The sequence below is a fragment of the Pseudophryne corroboree genome, chromosome 7 (genome assembly GCF_028390025.1).
Source record: "Pseudophryne corroboree isolate aPseCor3 chromosome 7, aPseCor3.hap2, whole genome shotgun sequence".
Lineage (NCBI taxonomy): Eukaryota > Metazoa > Chordata > Amphibia > Anura > Myobatrachidae > Pseudophryne > Pseudophryne corroboree.
Window position 1 is genome coordinate 411,045,544 of NC_086450.1, and position 22,817 is coordinate 411,068,360.

General features: G+C 49.0%; 1 protein-coding gene across 1 annotated transcript in view; it reads right to left on the reverse strand.

Moving 5' to 3' along the window:
* Positions 1 to 394: 394 nt before the first annotated feature.
* The window catches only part of UBFD1 (ubiquitin family domain containing 1), a 65,112-nt gene continuing 42,689 nt past the window's right edge, over positions 395 to 22,817 (reverse strand). Inside the window, exons 6-7 of the mRNA XM_063934702.1 lie at positions 9,898 to 9,980; positions 395 to 1,186 (exon numbers count right to left, since the gene is read on the reverse strand). Coding sequence (XP_063790772.1) covers positions 1,076 to 1,186; positions 9,898 to 9,980 — 194 coding nt within the window. The 3' untranslated portion in view covers positions 395 to 1,075. The remainder of the gene's footprint in view (positions 1,187 to 9,897; positions 9,981 to 22,817) is intronic.

Consider the following 22,817-nt stretch of genomic DNA (forward strand, 5'->3'; position numbering starts at 1 on the left):
GAGTCACTTCTTAAACCTGTAGAAGTGCTTGACCAAATTTGACTCGCCTGCTCTCCCTCCCCTGCCCCAGGCAGCCTTGATATCCTGTAACATAAAATTGGCAAGGATTTTAAATTCGCCCCCTTTCAAAAGGTGGAGGAGGACCAATCAGAAGCCAAATATAAGTTATTGCCGCTCTGATTGGCCCTTATTTTCACCGCATAGAGTAGCACCGAAGGAGTAAACGCAGACGTAGGTGAGAGAAATTTAGCTATTAGTTGGTAATACAGATTTACTACCTCCCGAGCCCTGACAAATTATCCAGGTTCCCCTAGAACCTGTAACGCGATGCTTATATTTACTTCATTTATAAAAACACCTTAAACCAACTTACATAAGGGCAAGGACAAATGTGTACAGTGCAGCCTCTCCTGCATCCATTTAATTATTTTCTATCGTAAGAACCCAAAACAAAAACAAAAATAAAATAAAATAAAAAAAAAACAAAGAAGCAGGTTGACATCCCTCCATTACCGTAGTGACAAATACTAAGTATAAAGAGAATTCACAAAAAGATTTGCCTCGCTGTAACAGTGTTGTCACAAAAACTCAGCATGTACTGAAGGGAGTCCTGCTTGCTGTGATGGGGTGTCTGTGTTCCAAGCGGTCAGCATCAAATCATCACTACTTCTCAAGGCCGTGCAGGGGAACCAATAGAGGTGGTGTTGGAGGTGGTGGGTCTCTATTGGTCTCCCTGGCACTTACAGGGTTAAAAAAAAAAAGAAGAAGAAGGGGAGGCTTTTTCGCTTTATTTACTTCAATATATGGCTGACGCAGTGGCGGGCGTGATCCCGCAACTTGCAAAAAGTTAAAAATGTAAACTATATTGGATAGGTCACCTCTGGCTCCTACAGAATAAGCATTCTGTGCCCCATGGGATACTTCACAATGGTAAAAGTTCCACCCCTGTAAGTTTCCATGGAGCAGTGGGTAAAGGGGATTTATTGGTGTCCGGGATGCGGGATGAGAAAAGGCGGTGACTGTGGGTTAATTTTCTCTCACGGTCTTGTGTCCTGTGCCAGAGGTGAACGTAACTTCAAAAATACTGCCATTTCCCTAACACTGTGTCCTTAATGGCATCCACGTACTGCACCGGCACCCAGTATACCCAGTAGTAAGACGCTTCAGTAGGACCCAGCTGAAATGCCTGCCAACACAACAAGATATACATCAGAAATGGGCACAACTGCTGCAGAACACATTAAAAAGAACATTTTTTTTATAGTACAGTGGGGCAGATGTATTAAGGCCGGAGAAGTGATAAAGCAGTCATAAGTGCAAGGTGATAACACACCAGCCAATCAGCTCCTGTCAGTTTACATATTGGAGCTGATTGGCTGGTGCATTATCACTTTGCACTTATCACTGCTTTGCCACTTCTCCAGGCTTAATACATCTGCCCCTATATCCTTTGTCATCATTAGTCAAAAGATAAAATAATGTAAACTCCTAACTTAAGAGTTTTTTCGCTCTAAATTAACCGGTCATGTTTGAGAACATTTGTTTTATACACTGTTTCCTCCTGTACTATATAAGAGTAAACGCAAAGAATAAGGCACAATTCAATTAGCCACAAAGTATAGATAAAACCTTATAGGCCAATACATTGCAGGATTTCCAGGCAGGGAAAACTCGCTGGTTCTAGCTCACACCCCATAGAGGTGCAAGCATAAAAAATAAGAATTTACTTACCGATAATTCTATTTCTCGTAGTCCGTAGTGGATGCTGGGAACTCCGTAAGGACCATGGGGAATAGCGGCTCCGCAGGAGACTGGGCACAAAAGTAAAAGCTTTAGGACTACCTGGTGTGCACTGGCTCCTCCCCCCATGACCCTCCTCCAAGCCTCAGTTAGGATACTGTGCCCGGACGAGCGTACACAATAAGGAAGGATTTTGAATCCCGGGTAAGACTCATACCAGCCACACCAATCACACCGTACAACTTGTGATATGAAACCCAGTTAACAGCATGATAACAGAGGAGCCTCTGAATAGATGGCTCACAACAAGAACCCGATTAGTTAACAATAACTATGTACAAGTATTGCAGACAATCCGCACTTGGGATGGGCGCCCAGCATCCACTACGGACTACGAGAAATAGAATTATCGGTAAGTAAATTCTTATTTTCTCTGACGTCCTAGTGGATGCTGGGAACTCCGTAAGGACCATGGGGATTATACCAAAGCTCCCAAACGGGCGGGAGAGTGCGGATGACTCTGCAGCACCGAATGAGAGAACTCCAGGTCCTCCTCAGCCAGGGTATCAAATTTGTAGAATTTAGCAAACGTGTTTGCCCCTGACCAAGTAGCTGCTCGGCAAAGTTGTAAAGCCGAGACCCCTCGGGCAGCCGCCCAAGATGAGCCCACTTTCCTTGTGGAATGGGCTTTTACAGATTTTGGCTGTGGCAGGCCTGCCACAGAATGTGCAAGCTGAATTGTACTACAAATCCAACGAGCAATAGTCTGCTTAGAAGCAGGAGCACCCAGCTTGTTGGGTGCATACAGGATAAACAGCGAGTCAGATTTTCTGACTCCAGCCGTCCTGGAAACATATATTTTCAGGGCCCTGACTACGTCCAGCAACTTGGAGTCCTCCAAGTCCCTAGTAGCCGCAGGTACCACAATAGGCTGGTTCAAGTGAAACGCTGAAACCACCTTAGGGAGAAATTGAGGACGAGTCCTCAATTCTGCCCTGTCCGTATGAAAAATTAGGTAAGGGCTTTTATAGGATAAAGCCGCCAATTCTGAGACACGCCTGGCTGACGCCAGGGCTAACAGCATTACCACTTTCCATGTGAGATATTTTAAGTCCACAGTGGTGAGTGGTTCAAACCAATGTGATTTTAGGAACCCCAAAACTACATTGAGATCCCAAGGTGCCACTGGAGGCACAAAAGGAGGCTGTATATGCAGTACCCCCTTGACAAACGTCTGAACTTCAGGAACTGAAGCCAGTTCTTTCTGGAAGAAAATCGACAGGGCCGAAATTTGAACCTTAATGGACCCTAATTTTAGGCCCATAGACAGTCCTGTTTGCAGGAAATGCAGGAATCGACCCAGTTGAAATTCCTCTGTAGGGGCCTTCCTGGCCTCACACCACGCAACATATTTACGCCAAATACGGTGATAATGTTGCACGGTTACATCCTTCCTGGCTTTGATCAGGGTAGGGATGACTTCATCCGGAATGCCTTTTTCCTTCAGGATCCGGCGTTCAACCGCCATGCCGTCAAACGCAGCCGCGGTAAGTCTTGGAACAGACAGGGTCCCTGCTGGAGCAGGTCCTTTCTTAGAGGTAGAGGCCACGGGTCCTCCGTGAGCATCTCTTGGCCAATCCGGAGCCACGAGTATAGTCCTTACTCCTCTCCTTCTTATGATTCTCAGTACCTTGGGTATGAGAGGCAGAGGAGGGAACACATACACTGACTGGTACACCCACGGTGTTACCAGAGCGTCCACAGCTATTGCCTGAGGGTCCCTTGACCTGGCGCAATATCTGTCTAGTTTTTTGTTGAGGCGGGACGCCATCATGTCCACCTTTGGTTTTTCCCAACGGTTCACAATCATGTGGAAGACTTCTGGGTGAAGTCCCCACTCCCCCGGGTGGAGGTCGTGTCTGCTGAGGAAGTCTGCTTCCCAGTTGTCCACTCCCGGAATGAACACTGCTGACAGTGCTATCACATGATTTTCCGCCCAGCGAAGAATCCTTGCAACTTCTGCCATTGCCCTCCTGCTTCTTGTGCCGCCCTGTCTGTTTACGTGGGCGACCGCCGTGATGTTGTCCGACTGGATCAACACCGGCTGACCCTGAAGCAGAGGCCTTGCTTGACTTAGGGCATTGTAAATGGCCCTTAGTTCCAGGATATTTATGTGAAATGACGTTTCCATGCTTGACCACAAGCCCTGGAAATTTTTTCCCTGTGTGACTGCTCCCCAGCCTCTCAGGCTGGCATCCGTGGTCACCAGGACCCAGTCCTGAATGCCGAATCTGCGGCCCTCTAGAAGATGAGCACTCTGCAACCACCACAGGAGAGACACCCTTGTCCTTGGAGACAGGGTTATCCGCTGATGCATCTGAAGATGCGATCCGGACCATTTGTCCAGCAGATCCCACTGAAAAGTTCTTGCGTGGAATCTGCCGAATGGAATCGCTTCGTAAGAAGCCACCATTTTTCCCAGGACCCTTGTGCATTGATGCACTGACACTTGGCCTGGTTTTAGGAGGTTCCTGACTAGCTCGGATAACTCCCTGGCTTTCTCCTTTTTCTGGACTGTGTCCAGAATCATCCCTAGGAACAGCAGACGTGTCGTCGGAATCAGCTGCGATTTTGGAATATTTAGAATCCACCCGTGCTGTCGTAGTACTACTTGAGATAGTGCTACTCCGACCTCTAACTGTTCCCTGGACCTTGCCCTTATCAGGAGATCGTCCAAGTAAGGGATAATTAAGACGCCTTTTCTTCGAAGAAGAATCATCATTTCGGCCATTACCTTGGTAAAGACCCGGGGTGCCGTGGACAATCCAAACGGCAGCGTCTGAAACTGATAGTGACAGTTCTGTACCACAAACCTGAGGTACCCTTGGTGAGAAGGGCAAATTGGGACATGGAGGTAAGCATCCTTGATGTCCAGAGACACCATATAGTCCCCTTCTTCCAGGTTCGCTATCACTGCTCTGAGTGACTCCATCTTGAATTTGAACCTTTGTATGTAAGTGTTCAATGATTTCAGATTTAAAATAGGTCTCACCGAGCCGTCCGGCTTCGGTACCACAAACAGCGTGGAATAATACCCCTTTCCCTGTTGTAGGAGGGGTACCTTGATTATCACCTGCTGGGAATACAGCTTGTGAATGGCTTCCAATACCGCCTCCCTGTCGGAGGGAGACGTTGGTAAAGCAGACTTCAGGAACCGGCGAGGGGGAGACGTCTCGAATTCCAATTTGTACCCCTGAGATACTACCTGCAGGATCCAGGGGTCCACTTGCGAGTGAGCCCACTGCGCGCTGAAATTCTTGAGACGACCCCCCACCGTACCTGAGTCCGCTTGTAAGGCCCCAGCGTCATGCTGAGGACTTGGCAGAAGCGGGGGAGGGCTTCTGTTCCTGGGAAGAGGCTGCCTGCTGCAGTCTTTTTCCCCTTCCTCTGCCCCGGGGCAGATATGAGTGGCCTTTTGCCCGCTTGCCCTTATGGGGACGAAAGGACTGAGCCTGAAAAGACGGTGTCTTTTTCTGCTGAGAGGTGACCTGGGGTAAAAAGGTGGATTTCCCAGCCGTTGCCGTGGCCACCAGGTCCGATAGACCGACCCCAAATAACTCCTCCCCTTTATACGGCAATACTTCCATATGCCGTTTGGAATCCGCATCACCTGACCACTGTCGCGTCCATAACCCTCTTCTGGCAGAAATGGACAGCGCACTTACTCTTGATGCCAGAGTGCAAATATCCCTCTGTGCATCTCGCATATATAGAAATGCATCCTTTAAATGCTCTATAGTCAATAATATACTTTCCCTGTCCAGGGTATCAATATTTTCAGTCAGGGAATCCGACCAAGCCAGCCCCGCACTGCACATCCAGGCTGAGGCGATTGCTGGTCGCAGTATAACACCAGTATGTGTGTATATACTTTTTAGGATATTTTCCAGCTTCCTATCAGCTGGCTCTTTGAGGGCGGCCGTATCAGGAGACGGTAACGCCACTTGTTTTGATAAGCGTGTGAGCGCCTTATCTACCCTAGGGGGTGTTTCCCAACGCGCCCTAACCTCTGGCGGGAAAGGGTATAATGCCAATAATTTTTTAGAAATTAGCAGTTTTTTATCGGGGGAAACCCACGCTTGATTTAATTCATCTGATTCAGGAAAAACTACGGGTAGTTTTTTCACACCCCACATAATACCCTTTTTTGTGGTACTTGTAGTATCAGAAATGTTCAAAGCCTCCTTCATTGCCGTGATCATGTAACGTGTGGCCCTACTGGAAAATACGTTTGTTTCCTCACCGTCGACACTGGAGTCAGTGTCCGTGTCTGGGTCTGTGTCGACCATCTGAGGTAACGGGCGCTTTAGAGCCCCTGACGGTGTTTGAGACGCCTGGACAGGTATTAACTGTTTTTCCGGCTGTCTCATGTCGTCAACAGTCTTTTGTAAAGTGCTGACGCTATCACGTAATTCCTTCCATAAGACCATCCAGTCAGGTGTCGACTCCCTAGGGGGTGACATCACTATTACAGGCAATTGCTCCGCCTCCCTACCATTTTCCTCCTCATACATGTCGACACAACGTACCGACACACAGCACACACACAGGGAATGCTCTGATAGAGGACAGGACCCCACTAGCCCTTTGGGGAGACAGAGGGAGAGTTTGCCAGCACACACCAGAGCACTATATATATACAGGAATAACCTTATATAAGTGTTTTTCCCTTATATAGCTGCTGTATTTATTAATCTGCCAAATTAGTGCCCCCCCTCTCTTGTTTTACCCTGTTTCTGTAGTGCAGGACTGCAGGGGAGAGCCAGGGAGCTACCCTCCAACGGAGCTGTGAGGGAAAATGGCGCTTGTGTGCTGAGGAGATAGGCTCCGCCCCCTTCTCGGCGGCCTTTCTCCCGCTTTTTTAAGGAAAAACTGGCAGGGGTTAAATGCATCCATATAGCCCAGGAGCTATATGTGATGTATTTTTAGCCATCTAAGGTGTTTTTATTGCGTCTCAGGGCGCCCCCCCCCCCAGCGCCCTGCACCCTCAGTGACCGGAGTGTGAAGTGTGCTGAGAGCAATGGCGCACAGCTGCGGTGCTGTGCGCTACCTTATTGAAGACAGGACGTCTTCTGCCGTCGATTTCCCGGACCTCTTCTGTCTTCTGGCTCTGTAAGGGGGCCGGCGGCGCGGCTCTGGGACCCATCCATGGCTGGGCCTGTGATCGTCCCTCTGGAGCTAATGTCCAGTAGCCTAAGAAGCCCAATCCACTCTGCACGCAGGTGAGTTCGCTTCTTCTCCCCTTAGTCCCTCGGTGCAGTGAGCCTGTTGCCAGCAGGACTCACTGAAAATAAAAAACCTAATTTAAACTTTTACTCTAAGCAGCTCAGGAGAGCCACCTAGTATGCACCCTTCTCGTTCGGGCACAAAAATCTAACTGAGGCTTGGAGGAGGGTCATGGGGGGAGGAGCCAGTGCACACCAGGTAGTCCTAAAGCTTTTACTTTTGTGCCCAGTCTCCTGCGGAGCCGCTATTCCCCATGGTCCTTACGGAGTTCCCAGCATCCACTAGGACGTCAGAGAAATCAAGGTAGGTTTCCGTAGTGTAATGGTCAGGACCTTGCGCTGCACTGAACTGTCACATAAGTGTTTCCCAGGAGGCAGAACTTACATAGCAGTGTTCTCTGTACCCAAATACAGTAACGCGGGGCAGCTGCAGTTCCTTTGGTTTGTGAGTGCATGGGAAGCAGGTAAACTGTCACATAGGCCACCTGAGACTAAGCATAGGTCTGTACGTGGATCAAGTCTTAAATCATGGCACAAAGTACATAACAGAAAATCATACAGAAGGTTCTGATGGCTCTGCCCAAAGCAGCTTACAGCCTAAAAGGTGTGTGTGTGGGGAGGGGGGAGAGGCACAACTGTCCCATAAGGTGGCAGAATAACAATTACTGTAGCTGTTGGTAGTCGCACATGTTCATGAATGCAGACGCTGTGTGAGTTCTAGGCTCTGGGCAGTTGGTGATTACAGACACTGTGTTAGTTCCTGCCTCCTGGAAGGTAAATGATTGCAGGTGTAACACTAGCTCCTGGCACTGGGTGGTTGGTAAATACAGGCACTGTGTAGGCTCCTAGCTCCAGCCAACTGATAATTCCAGGTACGGCACTATTTCCGTGTACTTGGTGATTGCAGGCACAGTTATAAAGATATGCAGCTGTTGACCTAAGTGACTGACATTTACACTATTCATAACAGTTTAGTTTCCCTATCCTTTACATGGTAGTGTTAGCTGAACAGCCCCCTGTACTCATGCAGAGAGCTCTGGACACTGGAGTTCTATCATGCGAATTGTAGTGCAGGGTGCATAATTCATACACCCTGTAGAATACAATATGATGCACTCGCCCGATCTCACTAACCAAAGCACAATTCATGCTCAACATATACTATATTAATGTTACAAAAATGCATACATTTCCTCTTTTTTTTAAAAAAGATTTTCAATGCCTTATAGGCCATCGAACATCAATGGGTTAAAATAATCGATGGTCCATGACCAAGATGGTAACAATTTTACCATCGATGGAGGAGAACCAGATGGTTTCCCGCCATCGAAGTTACAGAGCAACCTAATTAAGTTAATTTCTCTCTTTTCCATGGTGTCAGGACACACAGCCTAGATCCGTCCCCTGACACCAGCAAAGCCCCACCCCCAAGCTCTGATTGGCCTGCAGCTCATGGTACACTAAAGCAGGTGTGACCATCGGTGAGTGAAACCATCGATGGTACCCTTGCAGATTGTTTCACACCATCAAGGTTATCCATCATTGGTACCATCAATGGATAACCCACCGATTGCCAAACCTAATGCCTTATAACCTAAAAGAATAAGATAAATTAACTTGAGTATGTATGACGCACACATCTCAAGAGATGGCTACTAATTTATTTACCACCAACTGCTGTGTAGAGAACAGGAGTGTGTTCTAAGTCATGGAACAAAATTATAAGAATTACATTTTTTGTGGAACTACTGGAGAAAGTTACACACTTCCATTTTACATGGAAACTACTATTATTTTAGGACAGTACGGGTTGAGTCTCCCATAACCGAAATTTGTTTGCTTTGTGATGGTTCAATGTACACAAACTGAGAGGGTAATTCAGAGCTGATCGCAGCAGCAAATTTGTTAGCAGTTGGGCAAAAACATGGGGGTCATTCCGACCCATTCGCACACAGCAGTTCTTCGCTGCGGTGCGAACGGGTCGGAACTGCGCATGCGCGGCGCCCGCAATGCGCACGCGCTTCGTTGCCCAGTGCAACTACCAGAAGAGAGAAGAAAGTGATCGCTAGCGCGATCGCAAGAAGATTGACAGCGGGGAGGCGTTTTCCGTGGGCGGATACTCACCGTTTTCCAGGCGTGGAGATCCGAACACAGGCGTGTCCAGGCGTTTGGAGGGCAGATGTCTGACGTCAATCCCAAGACCTTCGTCGCTGGATCCGTCGCACAGGGTAAGTAAGTCTGACCCTGGTCTTGTTTTGCAGGAAACTTTTTTAGCATAGCAGGGCTGCACAAGCGATCTCAGCCCTGCTATGCTAAAATACACTCCTCCATAGGCGGCGTCTAGTTGAGCGCACGAGCAGCAAAAAGTTGCTACGTGCGAACAACTCGGAATGAGGGCCCATGTGCACTGCAGGTGGGGCAGATATAACATTTGCAGAGAGAGTTAGATTTGGGTGGGTTACTTTGTTTCTGTGCAGGGTAAATATTGGCTGCTTATTTTTACACTGCAATTTAGATTTCAGTTTGAACACACCCCACCCAAATCTAACTCTCTCTGCACATGTCGCATCTGCCTCCCCCCCCCCCCCCCCCCCCCAAATTTGCTCCTGCGATCAACTCTGAATCAGGCCCTTTGTTTCAGGCACAAAAGTATTCAGAATAATGTATAAAATTATCTACAGGCTATGTGTATACGGTGTATATGAAATAAATGCATTCTGTGTTAAGACTTGAGTCCCATCCCCAAGATATCTCATTATGGTATGCAAATAATACAAAATACGGAAAAATCCAAAACACTTCTGGTCCCAAGCATTTGATATAGGAGACGTAACCTGTAAAATGTTTGCTGGACAATATAGAAGATTTTTACCATCATATGATAGTCATCATGTTCTTCAATTGGCTCGGAAAGTACATTTTTAATAGAACCCATGGGGATTTTCTCTGTCCTTTCTGCAAAAAAAGCAAAATAGATTATAATATGATATACACTGTACTTTACACCAAATTGCCAGAGCGTAACCCTTTGTAAACTCCAACACCCTACCCTAATAACACCAACAATGTTCTTAGATCAGGACCTTATTCTGATCATATTTTAAAGCGCATCTATTCCATGCATGTAGTTACTGTTCATGCTAGGCTGTTTTAGCAGGGTACCATGCCATGCCGATCTTAAAGTGGTAAAAACGAGTTTTATGGTAAGAACTTACGTTTGTTAAAACTCTTTCTGCGAGGTACACTGGGCTCCACAAGGATAGACATTGGGATGTAGAGTAGGATCTTGATCCGAGGCACCAACAGGCTCAAAAGCTTTGACTGTTCCCAAGATGCATAGTGCCGCCTCCTCTATAATCTCGCCTCCCAGCACAGGAGCTCAGTTTAGTTAACCAGCCCAATGCAGTAGCAGGAAAAGAGACAACAACAGTTAGTAGCCACATACACCACATTCTCACGACAGGAGAAGTGTCAGCGGCTAATGCCATACCAACCGCGTCAGGGTGGGCGCCTTGTGGAGCCCAGTGTACCTCACAGAAAGAGTTTTAACAAAGGTAAGTTCTTACCATAACACTCGTTTTCTGCTGTGGGGTACACTGGGCTCCACAAGGATAGACATTGGGGATGTCCTAAAGCAGTTCCTTATGGGAGGGGACGCACTGTAGCGGGCACAAGAACCCGGCGTCCAAAGGAAGCATCCTGGGAAGCGGCAGTATCGAAGGCATAGAACCTTATGAAAGTGTTCACTGAGGACCACGTAGCCGCCTTGCACAATTGTTCAAGGGTCGCACCACGGCGGGCCGCCCAAGAAGGTCCAACAGACCGAGTAGAATGGGCCGTAATGTGAGCAGGAGCTGACAGACCAGCCCTCACATAAGCATGTGCAATCACCATTCTAATCCATCTGGCCAAAGTCTGCTTGTGAGCAGGCCAGCCACGTTTGTGAAATCCAAACAGAACAAAGAGAGAATCAGATTTCCTAATAGAAGCAGTTCTCTTCACATAGATACGGAGAGCCCGTACCACATCCAAAGACCGCTCTTTGGAAGACAAGTCAGGAGAGACCAGGACCGGACCCACAATCTCCTGGTTAAGGTGGAATGAAGATACCACCTTAGGCAAATATCCGGGACGAGTTCGAAGAACCACCCGGTCACAGTGAAAAAGCAGATATGGGGAACTACAGGACAAGGCATCCAAATCCGACACTCTTCTAGCGGAGGCAATAGCCAGCAAAAACACAACCTTAAGGGAAAGCCACTTAAGGTCAGCTGAGCCAAGAGGTTCAAATGGGGACTCTTGCAACGCCTCCAACACCACCGACAAGTCCCAGGGAGCCACAGGCGGAACATAGGGAGGTTGGGTACGCAACACACCCTGAGTAAAGGTATGAACATCAGGCAAGGTCGCAATTTTTCTCTGAAACCACACCGCCAAGGCAGAAATATGAACCTTGAGGGGTCCAGACGTAGGCCTACACCTAGGCCCTGCTGCAGAAAAGCCAAAAGTTTGGCCGTACTAAACTTAGAAGCGTCATAATTGTTAGATGTGAACCAAACAAAGTAAGAATGCCAGACCCTATGGTAAATCAGAGCAGAAGCCGGTTTCCGGGCCCGCAACATAGTTTTAATGACCGCCTCAGAAAAACCTTTAGCCCTCAAGACGTAAGCTTCAAGAGCCAAGCAGTCAAGACAGTCGGGCCAGGTCCTGGTAGACACAGGGGCCCTGAACGAGGAGATCTGGGCGTTGTGGAAGTAGAATTGGACGCTCTGACGATAGGCCCTGCAGGTCTGAGAACCAATGCAGTCTGGGCCACGCTGGAGCTATGAGAAGCAGGATTCCTTCTTCTTGCTTGAACTTCCGAATTACCCTGGGCAGGAGTGACAACGGAGGGAACACGTACGGCAGCCAAAACCTCCATGGCACCGCCAGCACATCCACGAATGCTGCTTGAGGATCCCTTGTCCTTGCTCTGAAGACCGGAACCTTGTGATTGTGTCGAGACGCCATCAGATCCACGTCTAGAGGCCCCACCTTTCCACTATGAGTTGAAACACTTCTGGATAGAGGCCCCACTCTCCAGCGTGTACGTCCTTACGACTGAGAAAGTCCGCTTCCCAATTCAGGACTCCCGGAATGAATATTGTAGATATGGACAGTAGATGGCGTTCTGCCCATTGAAGAATCCGTGAGACTTCCTTCATTGCCAAGCGGCTGCGAGTGCCGCCTTGATGGTTTATGTAAGCCACTGTGGTGGTGTTGTCCGACTGTACTTGAACAGGACGGTTCTGTATTAAATGCTGGGCCAGGTTCAATGCATTGAAGACCGCCCGCAATTCCAGAATGTTGATCGGAAGGAGAGACTCCTCCTTGGTCCACCGACCCTGAAGGGAGTGTTGCTCCAACACCGCGCCCCAACCCCTTAGACTGGCATCCGTCGTCAACAGAACCCAGTCGGATATCCAGAAGGGACGGCCCCTGCACAATTGTTGGTCCTGGAACCACCAGTACAGCGACAGACGGACCTCCGGAGTCAATGAGATCATGTGACACCTGAGCCGGTGAGGCAGGCTGTCCCACTTGGCCAGAATCAGCCTCTGGAGGGGGCGAGAATGGAATTGAGCATACTCCACCATGTCGAATGCTGACACCATGAGGCCCAGCACCTGCATCGCCGAATGTATCGACACTTGCAGACGAGAGAGGAAGCAACGAATCCTGTCCTGAAGCTTCAGGACTTTCTTCTGAGACAAGAACAACTGCTGGATGTGAGTGTCCAATAGCGCTCCCAGGTTCACCATGCTCTGAGCAGGGACCAGGGAGGATTTCTTCCAGTTGATGAGCCACCCGTGGGCTTGCAGAAACCGGACAGTCAGATCCAAGTGACGTAGGAGAATTTCCAGAATCAACAAGTCGTCCAGATACGGTAGGATCCTGACCCCTTGACGGCGGAGCTCCGCCATCATCACCGCCATAACTTTGGTGAAGACTCGCGGAGCCGTGGTTAAACCAAAAGGTAACGCCCAAAACTGGTAATGGAGGTTGCCAACCGCCAACCTCAGGTATTGCTGATGCGACACTGCTATAGGAATATGCAGGTAAGCATCCTGTATATCCGGGAAGACCATATAATCCCCAGGTTCCATGCCAGAACAATAGAGCGAAGGGTTTCCATACGGAATTTGGAGATTCAGACAAACTTGTTCAATGCCTTGAGGTTGAGAATGGGCCGGGAGGACCCATTCGGTTTCGGGACTAGAAACAGCGGAGAATAGTACTCCTGGCCCCTCTGAGCAAGAGGCACCTGTACTACCACTCCTGTGTCCAGGAGGGTCTGTACAACCGAATGTAGAGTCTTTGCCTTCACCTGATCCGAAGGGACGTCTGTCAGGCAAAATCGACGAGGGGGACGGTTTTTGAAGGCTATGGCGTACCTTGAGTGACGACTTCCCGTACCCAGGCATCTGAAGTGGTCTTCAACCATTCCTGGGTATACCCTAGAAGCCGGCCCCACACCCTGGGGTCCCCCAGGGGGAGGCCTGCCCCGTCATGCGGCAGGCTTATCAATCTTGGAAGCTGGCTGACGGGCAGCCCAGGCTCTTTTGGGCTTCGGCTTACCAGGTTTGGAAGTGCGGGCCTGTTTGTGGTATGCCTGACATTTTGCTTTACCTGAAGGACGAAAGGAAGTACTTTTAGTCTTCGGCACAGAAGGAGCGGTACGTGGCAGACAGGCAGTTTTGGCAGTAGCCAAATCAGCCACTATCTTATTTAAGTCCTCCCCAAACAAAATCTCTCCCTTAAAAGGGAGTACCTCCAGGGTTTTTCTAGAATCCAGATCCACGGACCAGGATCTCAGCCACAATATCCGGCGAGCCAGGACTGACATAGTAGAAGCCTTGGCTGCTAGAATACCGGCATCAGAAGCCGCCTCTTTAATATAGTGAGAAGCTGTGACAATATATGACAAGCACTGTCTAGCATGGTCAGAAGAGATTTCAGCTTCCAACTCTAGGGCCCATGCTTCAATAGCTTCTGAAGCCCATGTCACTGCAATAGTGGGTCTTTGCGCAGCACCCGTGAGGGTGTAAATCGCTTTCAGACAACCCTCCACACGTTTATCCGTAGGCTCTTTCAGAGACGTGATGGTAGTGACAGGTAGAGCTGAGGAAACCACCATCCTAGCCACATGCGAGTCCACTGGAGGAGGCGTCTCCCAATTTTTTGACAGCTCTGGCGCGAGGGGATAGCGAGCCAGCATCTTCTTGTGAGGCACAAACTTCTTCCCTGGATTTTCCCAGGATGGCTCGGGATCATCCGTAATCTATAGAATCAACTTAATAGCCTCCAAAAGAACAGGAACATCCACTTGTGAACTACCCTCCCCATCAGCAGTATCTGTGTCAGAATCTGTGGGATCAGTGTAAGCGCTATCTTCATCAGATGAGGTGTCAGTGACAGCAGTGGATTGTGAGGAGGTAAGAGCTCGCTTAGAGGACCCCTTGGTCTTAGGCGAGCGAGGATCAGACTTTTTAGTAGTCAAAGACTGGTTCAATTTCTTCAATTGAGCGGACAAGTTATCTGCCCACAGCGGGTTAGCCGCGGGGACCACATACGGTTGAACCAGCATAGGAGGTCCCATAAGAGGCGTTAGTTTAGCTACTAGCGTATTCAGAAGTGTGGAGAAAGTAGCCCATGGCGGGTCATTATGGACCCCCGTTGTTACAGTCCCACTGGGGGGCAAGGAGCCCCCAGAACCAAAGCCCTCAGCTGCTATATTCTCCTCATAGGGATCTGAGGCGTCAGCAATACTGGTAGTGTGTTCAGCCCCAGAACCGTTACCCTCAGAAGCAGACATGATATAACTTGCAATATCAGGTAACAGAGTACAATTGTCAGCAGCACAATACCTCTTACCCAAACCCCTGCGCAGTGTAGTCAGCACAAGCAGGGATACAGGAGAGATATGGTGACTAAAATCACAGAGAAAAATACAAATTAGAGTATATCTTGTGAATATCCTATATTACAGTGTTATAAACCTGACGCACCAAGCCCCCTCAGGTTATAGAATATAGGGATAGCAAGTTGAGTGAGAGACACAAAATGAAATTCACCCAGCCAGCTAATGCACACACATATAGTCACAGTTGTACAATGCAGAGGTTATAACAAACAATAATACAGCACTGGACTAGCTTATATATAGCTATGTAACAATAGATATAACACTGCACAGTAAGAACTGGATGTATATCACAGGGTACTTGTCTAAATGACATGTAGAATACTTAAGTGTCTTGTAAAGTCACAGCGCTGACTATCAGGCGGCTTTACAAAGGAGGATTTGCCCAAGCAGTCCCAGGAACAGTGTAGCTGAGAGAAATGGCGCTCAAACACTGACTGGGAGTGAGGGAGAGACAGATAGGCAGCTCCAGGGCGGGAACATTTACTGGAAATGGTGCCCTGGGGCTGGGGGAGGGGCTACAGGTCTAAGCCTTATCCCCTCTGCTGGCTTAACCACCTGGTACTGCGGGCCAATATAAATAGGTTTATGAGAGAAAACCTGACCTGTACCCTTGCCCTGGTGGCCTAGTGGGATCGCTTGTATGCCACAGTGTCCACCGCCAGCGCACGCGGCCCGCCTCCCACCGGCCGCGCCGGATCGCGATACAGCGCGGCTCCTGCGAATGTGACCCACTTACCACCTCCCGAAGCGCGGCCACGCGATTCCGGAGAGCCCCAGCCGTGTGTGTCTAACTGGAAGAAAACTGGAGCTTCCTGCTGTAGTTATCCGGCAACCAGGGCACAGGAGTGTACAGCGCCGCTGGGGAGAGATGGAGCTGCAGCAGTGAATGTCTCCTGACATTTACACACTGCTGCTGCCCTTGTAGTCTTCACTTTTTCTTCACAAAAAGCTCTTCTTAGGGCTGCCTGGAGCAGCCCCTCTGTTATGTGGCTGCTATCTGCAGCACCAACTACAAAACTGAGCTCCTGGGCAGGGAGGCGGGGTTATAGAGGAGGAGGCGGCGCTATGCATCTTGGGAACAGTCAAAGCTTTTGAGCCTGTTGGTGCCTTGGATCAAGATCCTACTCTACACCCCAATGTCTATCCTTGTGGAGCCCAATGTACCCCGCAGCAGAAAATAGGATTTTAATTACCTGCCGGTAAATCCTTTTCTCGTAGTTCGTAGAGGATACTGGGGTCCACATTAGTACCATGGGGTATAGATGGAAGCCTTGGGTACTTTAAGAAATCAATAGTTTGCGCTGGCTTCTCCCTCTTTGCCCCTCCTACCAGACTCAGTCTAGAAACTGTGCCCGAGGAGACGGACATACTTTGAGAGAAGGATTTAAAAGAATAGTGGTGAGTTTCGAACCAGCACACACAAACAAGAGGAAAGCCATGCTAACCAAACTTGAACAGGAACAGCAACAGCTGAACCAACAATAATACTGAACCAAGTAAAAGTGCAGGAAAACACGAAGCACTGGGCTACAAACCATGAGAAAAGGATTTACCGGTAGGTAATTAAAATCCTATTTTCTCTTACGTCCTAGAGGATACTGGGGTCCACATTAGTACCATGGGGATGTACCAAAGCTCCCAAACCGGGTGGGAGAGTGCTGAGGTTCCTGCAGAACAGATTTACCAAACTGAAGAACCTCAGAGGCCAAAGTATTGAACTTGTAGAACTTAGCAAACGTATTTGAACCTGACCAAGTAGCTGCTCGGCAGAGCTGTAAAGCCGAGACACCCGGGGCAGCCGCCCAGGAAGAACCCACCGACCTAATAGAGTGGGCCTGTACAGATCTTGGAACCGGCAAACCTGCCATAGAATAAGCATGCTGGATAGTAAGCCTGATCCAGCGAGCAACAGACTGCTTTGAAGCAGGACACCCAATTTTATTGGGATCATAGAGAACAAAGAGCGAGTCCGATTTTCTGTGACAAGCTGTCCGCTTCACATAGATCCTCAAAGCCCTCACAACATCCAAGGACTTTGAAGTAGCAGAGGTGTCGGTAACCACCGGAACCACAACAGGTTGGTTGATATGAAACGCAGACACCACCTTTGGAAGAAATTGCTGAAGAGTTCCGAGTTCAGCTCTCTCTTCATGAAAAATCAAATATGGGCTTTTGTGAGACAACGCCCCCAGCTCAGACACACGCCTTGCTGGAGCCAGGGCCAACAGTGTGACTTCCTTCCACATAAGAAACTTGACGTCAACGTCCTGTAAAACCTCAAACCATTCCAATTGCAAGAACTGCAACACCACGTTGAGATCCCAAGGTGCTGTAGGAGGCACAAAGGGTGGTTGGATGTGCGGAACACCCTTCAAAAATGTCTGAACCTCAAGGAGAGAAGCCAATTGTTTCTGGAAGAAAATGGATAAGGCCGAAATCTGGACTTTTAAAGGAGCCCAAACGTAGGCCCACGTCCACTCCTGACTGAAGAAAAAGGAGAAAACGTCCCAGTTGAAATTCCACAGCAGGAAATTTCCTGTTCTCACACCAAGAGACGTATCTTTTCCAAATACGGTGGTAATGTTTAGACGTTACCCCCTTTCTGGCTTGGATCAATGTTGGAATAACCCTGTCCGGGATCCCTTTCCGGGCTAGAATTTGACGCTCAACCTCCATGCCGTCAAACGTAGCCGCGGTAAGTTGTGATAAACGAACGGCTCCTGTTGCAGCACGGGTCCTGTAGGAGAACCTCCAGTAGATCCGCGTACAAGGCCCTTCTTGTCCAGTCCGGATCAATGAGAATAGCTTGAACCTTTTCCCTTTTTATTTTTTTGAGAATTCTTGGGATCAATGGAAGTGCTGGAAACACGTACACCACCTGGTAGTCCCATGGAGTCACCAGAGCATCCACCGCCACTGCTTGTGGGTTTCTCGAACTGGAACAATACCGCTTGAGCTTCTTGGTGAGACGAGAGGCTATCATGTTGATTTGTGGAATTCCTCACCGACGTGTCAAGCACCCGAACACCTCCGGGTCAAGGCCCCACTCCCCTGGGTGGAGGTTATGTCTGCTGAGGAAGTCTGCTTCCCAGTTGTCCACTCCCAGAATGAAGACTGCCGACAATGCCACAGCGTGCCATTCTGCCCAGAGGAGAATCCTTGTTACCTCTGACATTGCTGCTCTGCTCTTCGTTCCGCCCTGTCGGTTTATGTACGTTACCGCCGTCACATTGTCCGACTGAACCTGAATTGCGTGATCCTGAAGAAGATGTGATGCCTGTCGAAGGGCGTTGTATATGGCCCTTAGTTCCAGAATGTTGATCGGAATAATGGTTTCCTGACTTGACCATGTTCCTTGGAACTGTTCCCCCTGGGTGACTGCTCCCCAACCTCTGAGGCTTGCATCTGTGGTTAGCAGAATCCAATTTTGAATCCCGAACCTTCGGCCCTCGGTCAGGTGAGAAGTCTGAAGCCACCACAGAAGAGAAATCCTGGCTTTTGGCGACAAACGGTCCTGGTGCATGTGAAGATGCAATCCGGACCATTTGTCCAACAGATCCAGCTGGAAGGGACTTCTGTGAAACCTTCCATACTGCAGTGCCTCGTAAGAGGCTACAATCTTCCCCAGAAGGCAAATGCATAGATGCACCGATATCCGGGTCGGTCTTAGAATGTCCCGCACCATCGACTGAATTATCAATGCCTTTTCCAATGGAAGGAATACCTTCTGTGCCTACGTATCCAGTATCATCCCCAGGAAAGGAAGCCTCTGTGTTGGTTCCTGGTGAGATTTTGGCAGGTTCAGAATCCACCCGTGATCCTGGAGTAGTTGTGTTGAGAGGGCAATGTTGTGTAACAACATCTCCCTGAATCGTGCTTTTATCAGCAGATCGTCCAGGTACGGTATTGTGTTCACTCCTTGCTTGCGGAGGAGAAACATCATCTCTGCGATTACCTTGGTGAACAGCCTCGGTGCCGTGGAGAGGCCAAATGCCAGGGCCTGGAACTGGTAGTGACAGTCCTGTAATGCAAACCTTAGATAAGCCTCATGAGGTGGCCAAATCGGAATATGAAGGTACGCATCCTTGATATCCAGAGACACCAGGCATTCCCCCTCCTCCAGACCTGAGATCACCACTCTCAGAGACTCCATCTTGAATTTGAACACCCGTAAGTACGGGTTCAGTGACGTAAGGTTTAAAACGGGCCTTACCGAACCGTCCGGTTTCGGTACCACAAACAGATTGGAATAATAAACCTTGTTTTGCAGTCGAAGTGGAACTGGAACAATGACCTGAGTCTGTACCAGTTTTTGAATTGCTGCCTGTAAAGTCATTCTTGCTTCCGCAGAAGCTGGTAAGCCTGATTTGAAGAATCGGTGAGGTGGGAGTTCCTGAAACTCCAGTCTGTAGCCCTGGGCAATAAGATCTTTGACCCATGGATATGACTGAAATATCTTAATCGGGCTCCCACCTGCCTGTCTTCCAGTTGTCATTCATTCATCCTTCCAAATCAGTAGGGATGAGAAATCCCTGCTAGAGTGCAGAACCAACACAGTGTAAGCTATGCGATTTAGGGGGATTACATCCAACAGAAATCACAGATCATTCTAGCCAATACGATTTCGCTGTAGCATTCCTTTTACCAGAGCAAAGCTGAAGCGGTCGCTGGCAATGCCTTGGCTCAAGCCTCCATGTGCTGTGTGATGCTGCGGACTGCATGACGGGTTACATGTGGATCCTAGTTGGTTGGATTGTCAGAAAGATTGATCCAAGCACGAATATGGTGACTCCTTTGTATATAGGTAACATGTACTCCATAGTGTTATTGCTGTTTTTCAGATTGGTTTTATCTTGTATACAGAGAGATGCTGTGTTGATTGTGCTGTGCCACAAAAGAGGAGATTTTTGTGTACTCATCGTTAAATTATTTTCTCCGAATCCGGCTGGAGGACACTGGAACCATGGGTTGCTGGTGGGTGTGCAGGAGCTGGCACTAAAATTACACTAGAGAGTTAAAACATTAGCTCCGCCCCCTGAAAACTCCAGCAGGCCAGTACAACTTCAAAAGAGCCCAGAAAGGAAGAGCAGTAACCAAGTGAAACTATGGGAACCACAACAAAACACAACCGTAGGGAAACGATGGCCAACACAATCCCAAGACTGAGCCTGAGGGAGGGAATACAGTGTCCCCAAGATGGATGCAAGAGGAAAGGATTCAACGGTGAGTAAACAAACCCCCCCCCCCCCCCCCTTTCTCTATTATCCAGGCTGGGGGGCACTACCCATGGGATGTTCAACAGCCACCTCCATGGGAGGTAATGCTCAGGCTGCCATATTGAATAACTGTACGAACAAAGTGGGCATCGCCGGAACCAAACACATGAAAACGATAGAAACGAGCAAACATGTGGAGAGAGTACCAGATGGCTGCCCGGCAGCTGCTCCATGGAAGTCCCATGCTGTGCCACCCAGGAGGCAGAGACCGCCTTAGTAGAATGTGCCGACACCCAGCCTGTTGCCGGCTGCCCCACACTAGAATAAGACTGAGTGATAATGGAATGGATCCACCATGAGAAATAGCCATAATGAAGAGCAACTTAAGTTCCATAAAGTTCAACGTCTCAAAGGCAGCCTTCTTGAGAACCGAGATTAAGCTACTCAAGGACGAAACGGTGGTTGAACCCACAACCCCCGTGCAAATAGTTCAGAATTTCTGGTATAAGGCCAGCTGCCACTAGAAAAAAACATGACCGAGCCGGAATCTGAACTTTTAAGGAACAAAGCCAAAAAGCAGACTCCAAATCCACCTGAAGGAAGGCCATAAAACGAGAAAGGTAAAACCTGGAAGTATGAAACCTGTGCGTCTCACACCACATCATGTTGATCTTTCAGACCCTGTGCTAATTGCGAGACAAAAACGGTTTCCGGCCTGCAACATAGTAAGTACCACAGAAGGAAAACAACCCTTAGCCTTCAATAAGCTGCCATCAAAAGCCAAGCAAAAACCAATCAAGTAAGGTCCAGGTGCAGAAATGGACCCTGTAGCAGCAGATTTGACCACATTGGAAGACGCCATCCGGGACCTACTGACAGTATTAGAAGGACCACGTACCAGGACTTGCGCAGCCAGTCTGGAGCCATCAGGATTACTGTCACCCGTTGCTCCTTGACCCCTTGAGCACCCGAGACAACATTGGAATGGGGGAAAAAAAGATGCGCTAGACTGAAGTCCCAGGGAACATCCACTAAGAAAGCCATCAGGTCCCTGGACCTCGCACACAACCTGGGAACTTTGAAGTTGTGACGAGAAGCCATGAGCTCTACCTCTGGAAGACCACACTTCTGAACCAACATTTGGAAGACCTCCGGATGGAGTGACCACTCCCATGGGAGAAATGTGGTGCTTAGGAAATCCGCCTCTCAAAATTTCACTGCCAGTATGAAAGATGCAACGTCACGGCACCCCAACCTATGACCCAAGCCGGGGTGAATATAAGGATCAGCCCTGAAGCAAATGCTTGGAAACCAGCCACCATTGTAGGGATTGACGAGTGCCGGGGGGACAGTAAGAAACTGAGGCAGAGGAACTCTGTGGACCTCAAACAATTCTGGAGAATGTCCCACTGGAATTCTCGCAAGTGGAACTGGGTGTACTGAATGGTCTCGAAGGTGGAGAACATTGTGCCCAATAAGTTCATACAGAGCAAGATTGACAGACGAGGTACCAACAGCAATGACCTGACTAAGGGGTCATTCCGACCCGATCGCACGCTGCACTTTGTCGCAGCCGTGTGATCGGGTCAGAATTGCGCATGCGCTGCGGCCACAATGCGCAGGCGCGTCGTTACCCGGCGACGGCCATCGCTGGGCAACAACAAGAACTACAAAGAAAGACTTTGCAGCGGCGAGCGCAAGAAGATTGACAGGCAGAAGGCGGATCCGGGTGTCAACTGGAGGAGTGGCGAGTCCAACGCAAGAGTGTCTAGGCGTTTGGAGGGCGGATGTCTGACGTCAGTCGGGGCCTGACAGGCTGAAGTGATCGCAGTGGGTAAGTAAGTCCAGACCTACTCCTAAACTGCACAAAATGTTTTTGCATAGCTCGGCTGCACAAGCGAACGCAGCCTTGCTATGCAAAAATACACTCCCCCATAAGCGGCGACTATCTGATCGCACGGCAGCTAAAAACAGCTACCATGCGATCAACTCGGAACGAGGGCCTAAATCCTAGAGGATCCTAGAGGATCCAGGCTTTGGACTCTGGCAGGAAAACTTTCTGTAGACAGGTGTCGAAGACCACCCCCAAGAACAGCAGGCGCTGACAAGGTATGAGCTGCGACTTCTCGAAATTCTGAATCCAGCCATGATCCTGAAGTACAGGTGCAACTGCAATTGGGGAGATGAGTCGGCTTTCACAAAAGAAGATTGTCCAAGGTAGGTATTACCAGAATACCTTCCTTGCACAGCAAGCCCACCATCAACATGGAGGAGGTAAAAAGCCTACAGAGGAATGGCATTCTGGAGCATTCTCTGTAGTTATGGGCCCCATACGTCACCACAGCAGGGGAAGGAGGGAGGGGGGGGGGGGCAGGAATTCAGTCCCTACAAGCTCCGCCCCTCCGCTCTGTGCCTCCAACTCTACAGTGTGCTTCCTACCCTTCTGGGGAAAACTCTAGTCTAGCTATGGTTTAAGTGCCAGCTCCTGCAGATCCACCAGCAACCATCCGTGGTTCCAGTGTCCCCCAGCCTGGATGATAGAGAAATATGCTGCTTCTGATACTTGGCTGGGAGAAAAGCAAAACAACAAGTAACTGTGCAGCTAGACAA